This window comes from Pieris brassicae, chromosome 5 (assembly GCF_905147105.1).
Source record: "Pieris brassicae chromosome 5, ilPieBrab1.1, whole genome shotgun sequence".
NCBI lineage: Eukaryota > Metazoa > Arthropoda > Insecta > Lepidoptera > Pieridae > Pieris > Pieris brassicae.
In genome coordinates, this window is record NC_059669.1 from 15,167,175 (window position 1) to 15,177,600 (window position 10,426).

Sequence of the window (10,426 nt, forward strand, 5' to 3'; positions counted from 1 at the left end):
TGCAAAAAAGAGTGGCGGAGTGTTTATTGCCAGTTCTTCTCTTCTGGTCTACGCCCTTGATTTGAGAACTGGCAGTAAATGCGGAATTAGAAGCATTTTATGCTTTTACGTAGATTTATGTCTCTTACGTTCATAAGTGCACATTGTGTTACCTATATGAATAAATGATTTTTGACTTTGACATTAATAGGGTTAAAAGCAATAATAATCATTTGTTTTTGCAATTTACATAAGTTGGTACTGGCAACATTGGATAGTTGTCATTTGTTGATTTATTTGTCGATACTTTTAATTTTATTTATCTGAAAATAAATAGGATTATTTTTTTGATTAAGGGCGTTATTCGAACAAATAAAATAGGTACCATAGGTGCAAATGGGTAAGTTAGATGGATATTTTTTTGTAAAAACTTGGATTTAGTGGGCGTAGATATTAGCTTGATTGCTTGTAATTGAATCTGATTATAATGGGATTTTCAGCATCAAGTGAAGTTACGAAACTTCAGCAGCATCTAGCACTGCTTAAGGAGGAATATGGAAAGTTGCAAAGTCATTGTGCTGAAGTGGAAAGGAAGTACACGCTGGCGGCAGCTTCCGCCGGTGATTTAAGTGAAACCAGCTTTGTAGCAAGACTGCTCATGACTGTATCGTCGTTATATGGAAGAGAGACATATTCTGATATTTCTATTAAACTTCAAAGTAAGTCGATGCCAGGACATAAATTTGTCCTGAATGCACGGTCGGATGATTGGAATGAAGATGCCTTGAAAAATCATACAGAACTCGGTAAGCTTCTATACATTTTGTTCAACAGTATGTACATATTGAATAAACAAAAGTATTCATAACTAAGCCAATGACTAGGTCACAAAAGTAAATGAGTATAAGAATAACTCATTTTATATGTTTGACAGTACAAAACCTGACTGTATTTTTCTATAGATTGAGTTATACCTCATGCATCTTATGTATTTGTATTATTTGGGAGATAATCTGTCTGTATCAACGCAGCTATAATTAACTTTTGTTCTGTTATCAAATAAAATTGTCCTACAAATGAAATCTAGGAAATGTAAATATTATTCAATAGATTATATGTTTCAGACTGGTCATCTTTACCAGACGACGTTGGTTCTGCTCTCCTTAAATGGTTATATACAGACCTAGTAGATCTATCCCGAGGAGAATTATTTGCCCTTCAATTGATGAAATCAGCAGCCAGCTTCAAATTATATGGTCTTGTTGGAAAGTGTGAACAGGCTTTAATTGCATCTGTTGGTGTAAGGTAAATTCATATATCACAATGTTTTTAGTTAACATAATATCCTTATAACACATATATAATATGTTTTTTTTTGTTTAATTATCAATTATATTCCTTGGGTAATTCAGTGTTTTATAGCTATCAGTTTACAATTTGTTCATGTTTTCCTAGTACTGCTCAAAGATAAGTGATAAGCCTCTTTTATTTTCAACACCAATACAGTTGTAGTTATTCTACAAGTCTGTCCTGAATTTTTGTTTTCTAATAACTAAGCTAAAACATTACATAATAAACCACCATCCTTGCCATATTAATGGCAGGTTAAAGCATACATAATACTTAGTAAAAGCTCCCTCAAATTACATAAGGCAGATGAATTTATTACATTAATAGTTTTTATAAAGACTGTGGTACATTCTGTGCATTATTAAATAATAAACTTAGTTTACTTATAATAAGCATTTTTTTTTCTTCAGAACCTGCGTGAAATTTTATTCAGCTGCAGATGAAATAGGAGCAACAGCCCTTAAAGAGCACTGTTCTGGCCTTATTTCTGCTCATTGGGATGACCTCACAGGTACTTCTCTCTTACAAATAATGTTCCTTTAAAATAAGTGTTGGAATCTTCTTGGTGATATTTAACTTTGTTGACCATGAAGAAATTACAACATTGTTAGAGGAATGATAAAAGAATTTCAATTAAGTCTTTGTACAAATTAATATTAATAACCTTATAATTACTACTAAAAGTTATCAGTTAGTTTACAATAGAAATATATAAAAGTAGGCAAAAAGAGCTATAAATGGTGACTAGTTTTGGAAATATTAATCTTGTAGATTAATTACATGTCTAATAATTGTTTCAAGTACAATGAAATAAGTGTTTACATATTATTATCATGTCGAGAAATGTTAGAATAGTATATTTTTAAATGACAGCCTCCATTGGATAGTTTATGTTCATGTATGCAAAATATTTATTTATTTTAAGGGGTGTCTTAATTTGAAAAAAGAAACAGTTTTGTAACTTTTGTCCATTTGCTAAGTGTCAACAGAATAATAAGGACATTGTACTATGTATCTTCCAATAGATAGTTCTATCACGACGTTTTTGTATGCAATTTCGATGTAGTTTTCTCAACTTCTGTAGCGCTAATTTTTCAGCGTTAGGATTGCGCGGTACAAATAGTCAGTAATGAATCTCGCTATTGGGATTTACTGAATCTGGTACTGATAACTTAATAGATATCTGAGTCATTCATAACCTTTTATTTATATATATATCTATCTCATTTATTCATATAGTAAAAACTTTATGAATTAGGTATTCTTTTAATATATACTTTAGCTATTAATCTTATTCAATATCCTCTTTTTCGTTGACAAGATGACAGTACATTTTGCGTTAGTAATTGAAATATTTATTCCGACACAAACCATTATATTTTAGGCGAAGACTTCGCACACATGTCGTCAGCCCTCCTCTACCGTATGTTGAAGAGTAAAACACCACAACCGTTGCATGGCGCTGTTCGCTTATTAAGGGAAGACGTTGTGTTCTTATGTCTCGTGGAAAACCACGCAAATGTAAGTAGATATTATAAGCAATGTATTAATTGTTATAGAGACTTGGAAAGGGAGAATGCTGATAGGTGACTACACTTGTTTATTTAGAAATAATATCTTGATATATCCGAAATAATTCATATTTTAGTCTCGGATGTAGTAGAACTTTTTTACTGCGCTAATTGAAACACCTTTTTTCTACTTCTTCTATATTTAGATTTTTCAATCACTAAATAGATAGGTAATATATTCTCTTTTTTAGAAAAACAAATCCTTTAGACATGTGCTAGCTTTTAATTGTAAATTTAAAAAGGGCAACAAAGACAAAACGCAATACCATAGAAAAAATTTATTCTAAAATGTACGTAATATATACAAAAATATTAAGACTAAGAATATTAAATTAATTGATCAATTAATCGATGACCAATCCCTCTCCGAGCGGCTCGATCCTTTGGCGTTGCGTAGAGATGTGGGGTCACTCTGCATCTTCTACCGCATTTACCATGGAGAGTGTTCAGAGGAGTTGTTCGGATTAATACCTGCAGCTGAGTTTCAGCATCGGACGTCGAGGCAAAATACAAAATACCATCCGTATCACCTCGACGTCCGTCGTTCCACAACTGAGCGTATTCTAAGGCAATTTTTGCCACGCACCACAACTATGTGGAACCAGCTGCCCACTGAAGTATTTCCGAACCAATTCGACTTAGGGTCCTTCAAGAAAAGAGCGTACAAATTCTTAAAAGGCCGGCAACGCACTCGCGAGCTCTCTGGCATTGAGAGTGTCCATGGGCGGCGGTATCACTTAACATCAGGTGAGTCTCCTGCCCGTTTGCCCCCTATTTTATAAAAAAAAATTATAATATAACTTGGAATGATTTTTACAATCAGTAATATCTTATATTTCTACTACACATATTAATAAGCGTAATGTTGATATCGTTATGGCAGTATGTATATATTATCTTTTCTATCTATTATGACTAGTTATTTTTCAATGACAAGGTTCAAAAACAAACAATCGAAATTTAATAACGTTTTCTATTAATCATGGTTCTTTTTTTTCATAGAAGATCTACAATATCCTTGAAATTATAACTTCTTTACATATTCGATAAATTAGATTAAGATTAAACAATTTAAATAGGGACGAAAAATAAAATATATTTATGATATATGAAATTGTGCGTTTAACATTCATAAATTTATCTGACATAATTTAAAACTTTGAAGCCATTCCAAGAAGCCTTGAAGAAAGCTATATGACTAATCAAGACTAGCTTATTAAGAAAACAATTGGTAGTAAAATAATGAGGCCTATTTGATTCCTAAGCGAATTATTGCAAAGGTTTCCGCGGCAGTAACAGTTAACAGTCCTCGTTGGTCTGTCTATGTTATTCGGGTCTTCGGCACAACCTTCTGCGTAGACGTCGTAAATAGTGTCCTTGTGTCTCCATTTTCCGTTGACTTTCTCCTGATCTCCACTCAGAGTTTGTGCAGCACAACCTCTTGTTATGGATCTGGTTGGCACTGAAAAACGAATACCCATTATATAAATAAACGAAATAATCATCGTCATAAATTTTGGACTCCAGTTGACGAGGGCTATTATAATACGTTTTATACATATACGCCTCCTTTGTTTAGTGGTTAATGCATAGGGGTGTAGCACCGAGGTAATGTGCTCGATTGTCAGGGAAACATTTTCTTTCGGTTAGTATTAAAGCCGATTTTTTTGCTTTAAGGAATCAATGAAACGATTAGCCTGCCTCCCATATGTTATATTTATTATTTTTATGTATAAACTGTGTAGTAAATTGCGCGTGTTCAAAAGAAATTGATGTTTTACCATCTATTTAATGAAAATACCTAAAACATATTCAAATTAATTACTGCGACCCCACCCAAGCCGCCGCGGCTACTAAATATTTAATAGCCACCAAAAGCGAAGTTACAGTGGTTCGACGAATTATAGAGCTTCTTTTTTCAATGTTTATAAGTATTAAGCTAAATAGAACTCTCTGTAAGAACTCACTGTCTAATGTGTAATCAATCGTATTGTACGTTGAATGATGCATTTACAAACAGGAAATTATTCGATTCGAGATATTTACCAACGGATGCTAATTAATGCCGAATATATTATTAGGTCAATGACTAACTTTTGATAAAACCCGTCACTTACAAACTGACTAAAGCTAATTTTACCTGTCAAATGAAAAAGGAAAAATTATATTATGTCTTAATTTCCAAGAGATTTTTGGACAAACATACATTTTTAAATGAAGAACACGTGCTTGCAAGGCTCGACTAGATCATACTCAAATATACAATGTTAAAGAAAACTTTTCAGCAGTTCCTTACAAGTCCCAAAAGTATATACAGTAAGTGCTAAACATCTACCCGCGTTCAGTACTGGTATACTTCTGATTTCGTCCGAAACACAAATACAACAAGGTTTCGACAATTTATTAGGAGAAGTCAGTAGCAAATATATGCCAAAAAGTGTCAGCCCCTTACATGTACCTTTACGTAACACACCAGACAAGGCAATCATGACTAAATCAATGTTATATCGTGCTATGTTTCATTTAAAAAGTAGGCTATTTCGCTAAACTGGAATGTAAAACATATGTGAGAGAAACTCGATACAGTTTTGTACCAGATGACTATATGAAGTGCTTTACAGGAACGTTTTATTGAAATATGCTAATTATGCCTTAAGTATGTCATCTGTCGCGACTTGTTTCATTATGAAATTAGTTGACCTATTTCTTTATATATTCTCTAATCAAAGATGCTTGTATCTGTGTTTATAGCAAATTAGGATTACTTACTTTTGTAGGATAAATTTCATTGCTTTTAGCGTATTCGGAAGTAAGTTGTTTAATCTTTTCGAGAAGGTTTTATTTTTACTGAGAGCAGTGGCGTCTCTCATTCCCGAGTTCGTACTTTCAAACCCAGGCTGTGCACCAATCGAATTTCTGTCTATGTACGCAGTAACTCACGCTTGTACGGCGAAAGCAAACAACGTAAGGAAACAGGTATAAGACCCAACAAGTTGACAGCGTGTGTCAGCCATAGAAGGCTACGTATTAAGAAAAATAAATGGTCACGAAGCAGATACAGAAATCTGAGGTTTAGACCCAAAAGGTTGTAGTGCCAGTGTTATTTTTTATTAATCGCCAAACCTGACCGTGCAGTATCATTTTTTTGGCGCGATTAGTCGTCTACGCTTTTGTCCATTTATGAAATGTTTTGATCTCAGTATGCCTTCTACATAAGGCATTTAGGCGAAGGAAAATTCTCAAATCGTGTCGCAAAAGATTACATATAAGGCCTTATATATGAAGCAATGTATTTTGACACACTTTGAATAAGATACATGCAACTTTTAATACATATTACTTTCCTGCCCTTTATGTATTGGCTACATACGGCATAAACTAAGAATTGAAGCGTTATATTTTATAAACATAACTCAGAAGTTAATATAAAACGGGACGGACTAAATATCTATTTTAGCAAAATCCTCCGTCTAGGTTTATACTTTTATGGTACCTATTTTTGAACAATGTTACGATTTGAATTTCGAATTTAGTTTAGTGTATTAGAACAAATAATATTTTTTGAGACAAGAGCAAAAGCATAGAGTATGCTTCGTCGAATTTAACATTTCTAATACCTACTTCCGTTTCCTAAGTCTAATGAGGTCTCTCGTTTAAAGCACATGTTGGAATGTTCACATTCACGCAGGAACTGGTCACCATAGTCGAAATTCTCGCATAACTTGATTCCTTCATAGGTTTCTTCAGGAACACATACGTAACATCGCATTGCTGACGATACTGAAAAAAATCATTCATATAATCCTTACAAGTTACTTAGCTTACTTTACCTGGATTTAACTTAACTTCTTAACTAACTATATGACTGAAGTGCTGGGTATTGCTGTATACGATTCTTAGTACAATAATTTAAAATCTAATTGTATGACATAAACGGGTAATACTCAGATATATGAAGAAATTAGTATTTTTATAGTAAATGTGTAATAAATACCGCTAAAGTTGACACATACATTTATCTGCATAATAATTCCTACGAAAGATAGGAATGAATAATGCTGGCACAAGGAAATTAGTTGGATTTTAAACCCTGAAGGATAGAGGATCTTAATATAGAATAATTAATTAAAAGGAATTACTCATCAAAATACCAAATTGTTCTGTTCTATCGCATAACTTAATACTGCTGTAAGTTCTGTGGAACAATCGTTAATTAAATGAAATTGTATTAATATTTTAGTCGCGTATTGAATATTTTTCAATCTATTGAAATTTTTAATTTGAAAATTACTTATGGTATTTACTTATTAATAAGTAACTCAATCCGCTGAAAATGGAACCCTCTGCATAATTTACTTAAGTTGCGATGAGCCAATCACTCCACGAAAATCAAATTATCGTAAAATTGAAAGATATGCGTGATGTAGACCTTATAAAACAATTTTGACGTTCCTAGACTTAGACCAGATGTTAATGTTTATAAACGATTAATCTATGCCACGGATGTATTGAAAGCCGGTTCGATAACCGCCTAATATATTCTTTTTCCATTATAAAATGACTGTATGTGATCAATGCTTATCATAAATGCATGACACCACAGCTAATATGTTGGTTTGTAAATAATATTGCATTAATAAAATTCAATAATAACTAGGTAGCTTTAATTGAATCCATATGTGGCAACGACGACACAAGCCTTATAGAAAGAAAAAAAAATACACGTATGAAATTTATTTTCGAAAAATAAAATAGATTTTCTACTACATTTTCCACAAAAAAATGAAAAACAATGTTCATAAATATGTTTCATGTGCATATGTTTATATCAAAGATAAGATTAAGATAATCTTACTTCAAAGATAATTTAGTATCGCACATGAAGATTCCTGAAATCCCAAATGTCCTAGCCCCTATCATAATTTATTTTGCAATTAAAATGTCGTTTTGTTAATTGTTTTATTGTCTGGCTTACATTTTTGGAAACATTTATGATGTCTGAGACACTCCATTTAATTTATTTGGCAATGGCTGATTGTATCATTGGTTCTCTTATCCGTCATTAAATATATGTGATATTGTTTTATTAATAATACAAGATTTATAACATTAAAACATTTCTAAAGCGCGTGTGTTTATAAATATTACCGGGTCCGAAGCGTCTTACGCTTTGTATCAATACAAATATAACCACCGCTTATTTAGTCACTTGATTCATTCAGTGCTTTGATTTTTGGGAAAATAAAAAATAATATAAAAGGCACAGGCTTTCGAAAGAAGCGTATCATTACAAATAAAAAATAAAAGAAGTTAAATTAGGTATAATATTCACAATAATATATATATATCCACGAGGATGTTTGATTTAAAATTTTGTAATGTAAATTACATGCTAATAAATTAAACAAGGTCAGAATGATAATAATATATAGGAAGTTACATTTAATTTATTTTATATTCTAGTCACAATCACTTCCCAAATATTTTTCTAACACGTCTAAAACGTCTGCCGAAATTATAGAAAAAACTCACTGTTCCAATAAAATGTGAACACCAAATAATACAACTTTAACTCCATTATACACTCAATACACTAACTCTTCAGTCAATTATTGCACTGGCATACGCGGTCGCGCGCGCCGTGCTAATGGGTCCATGTGGTTTGGAAACACAAGAATCACTGAATCATCACAGGAAGGAAACCCTGGTACGGTACTTGTCTAAGGTTCTATTCATGTGAATCATCCGATCGATTCTGGCGCCGGCGCTTTACTAAACTTTTGATGGTCGAAAACGAATGTCGTTGCTCGCTTGTTTTGTTTTTTATCGCAGCATACGTCATCGTGATAATAGTACACAATGACAATTGTAGAATTATTTTATATGCAATTGCTACGCTGTTTACACGGAGCTTTATGTTTATTAATTACCAATATTGACTTAGTATTTATCCATGAAAATAATCTTTGTTAAAAATGTATGACTATTATTTCATTAGAAAATGCTTCATATTTACTAGGCTTTAATAAGATGGCTATTTAGTGCGCTTAGGTCAATAATAGCATCTAATTATTCTGACATTAGCAAATAGTAAATAATTGAAACTTTTCGGAACCATTACAGTAATTAGAAGGATAATAAACTGTTGTAGCTAACTAGCAGTTACTGAAAGCGTTAAATTTAATTTAATCATTATTACTAATTTTGTAGCAAATATTATAAGTTATATCGGTCCTTCGTCTCGTATTAAACCACACATTTATTTTCTTACATTATTACAAGAGCTTATTACGTACAATTTCTTAAAAAGTCGGCAACGCACTTGCGTACCCTCTGGCAGTGTGGTTAACATCAGAGGAGCCTTTTGTCCGTTTGCCTTATGCCCGTTTGCATTCTGATCTATATAAAAATATATTTAAATCGATGCACAGAGTACCACTTCACGACTTTAATGTGTATAATACAAAACATTTTTTGGCAAATGTGCCAAGTTGGATTCCATTTTTATACAACCGATAGAAGAATTATATATAACATACAACAGATAACGAATATTGTTCAAGAACTACTTCTTAGAATGTTTCAGTAGATTAAATTTAAATACGTTTTTTTACAACTATTATATTATATTAGGGCAAACATCAAATCAATAACAAACGAATCGTATATATCTAGTCTAGACATAAATACCTTCTGAAACAAAGAAAAAAATTGTTTTGATTGCAAATAACATTTATTACTTTTATACATAAATATAAAAAAAAAATTATTCGAAGTGGTCGAACCCTAAATCATTATCCAGCGGATTAAGATCGGGACTAGACGAAGGCCAGTCTTCAGCTCTGATGGAATCCGAAACGTTTGTTTCTAACCAGGACTGCGTAGACTGAGCTACATGACCCGGCGCCGAGTCTTGCTGGAAGGACCATTCTTGGTTATTGAACATGTTGTTGTTAAGGGGCTTCACTACCTTCTCAAGAATGGTATCTTGATACACTTGTGCCGATGTTTTGATACCTTTTTCATAAAAGTATGGCTCAGTGTCAGTTTGTTAAAAGGTTGCTCAATTGTAAAAAAAAATCTCAGCCATAAATAAAATTTTGTGACCTCCCTTTCCGTACCGCTTCAGTAGTTGTTTCGGTTTTACCAACCTATTCTTTTTTAAAATAACAGTTAAGAAATTACTAGTACGCCTCTTATAAGCTACAAGTTCTAAGTTATCATTTAAAATGCGCGACATGGTTCTAGGATATCTTCATCTCCCGAGATGAAATCTTTTGCTTTCGGATAGGATTTCTTCGAATTCTTTCTCTTACTGCTTTGACCATATTTTTCGTACAAACACTACGTGGGTGGTACCTACCAGATCTTTTTCTGTCACAAACAGGAGCGTCTCGTTATGCCAATTGATAGCCCGGTTCACAAACATTTTACTAATACCAAGTGTACGCAAAGTTTTCAAGTTTTGGCTCCAAACCTAATTTGTGTTATGCAATCACAGCGATTCAGTTCTCCTTATCACCACA

The 10,426-nt window shown here is 32.6% G+C and overlaps 2 protein-coding genes across 2 annotated transcripts in view; one reads left to right on the top strand and one right to left on the bottom strand.

Annotated features, from left to right (window-relative positions):
- Positions 1 to 243: 243 nt before the first annotated feature.
- The window catches only part of LOC123710248 (rabankyrin-5), a 39,500-nt gene continuing 29,317 nt past the window's right edge, over positions 244 to 10,426 (top strand). Inside the window, exons 1-5 of the mRNA XM_045662032.1 lie at positions 244 to 379; positions 480 to 785; positions 1,104 to 1,284; positions 1,740 to 1,840; positions 2,714 to 2,850. Coding sequence (XP_045517988.1) covers positions 376 to 379; positions 480 to 785; positions 1,104 to 1,284; positions 1,740 to 1,840; positions 2,714 to 2,850 — 729 coding nt within the window. The 5' untranslated portion in view covers positions 244 to 375. The remainder of the gene's footprint in view (positions 380 to 479; positions 786 to 1,103; positions 1,285 to 1,739; positions 1,841 to 2,713; positions 2,851 to 10,426) is intronic.
- On the bottom strand, positions 3,609 to 8,684 carry LOC123710253. Its single transcript, XM_045662039.1, has 3 exons — positions 8,433 to 8,684; positions 6,522 to 6,680; positions 3,609 to 4,362 (listed from the first exon to the last, which is right to left on the bottom strand). Exons 1-3 carry the CDS (start codon positions 8,476 to 8,478, stop codon positions 4,109 to 4,111), a joined length of 459 nt encoding a protein of 152 aa, XP_045517995.1. The 5' UTR covers positions 8,479 to 8,684; the 3' UTR covers positions 3,609 to 4,108.

Bases quoted from the DNA above. Each gene is read 5' to 3' on its own strand.
- LOC123710253 (XM_045662039.1), bottom strand. From the start codon at position 8,478: ATGGAGTTAAAGTTGTATTATTTGGTGTTCACATTTTATTGGAACA. The intron at 6,681-8,432 runs GTGAGTTTTTTC...GATTTTTTTCAG, and splicing joins GTTCACATTTTATTGGAACA to TATCGTCAGCAATGCGATGT. The intron at 4,363-6,521 runs GTAGGTATTAGA...TTCGTTTTTCAG, and splicing joins ATTAGACTTAGGAAACGGAA to TGCCAACCAGATCCATAACA.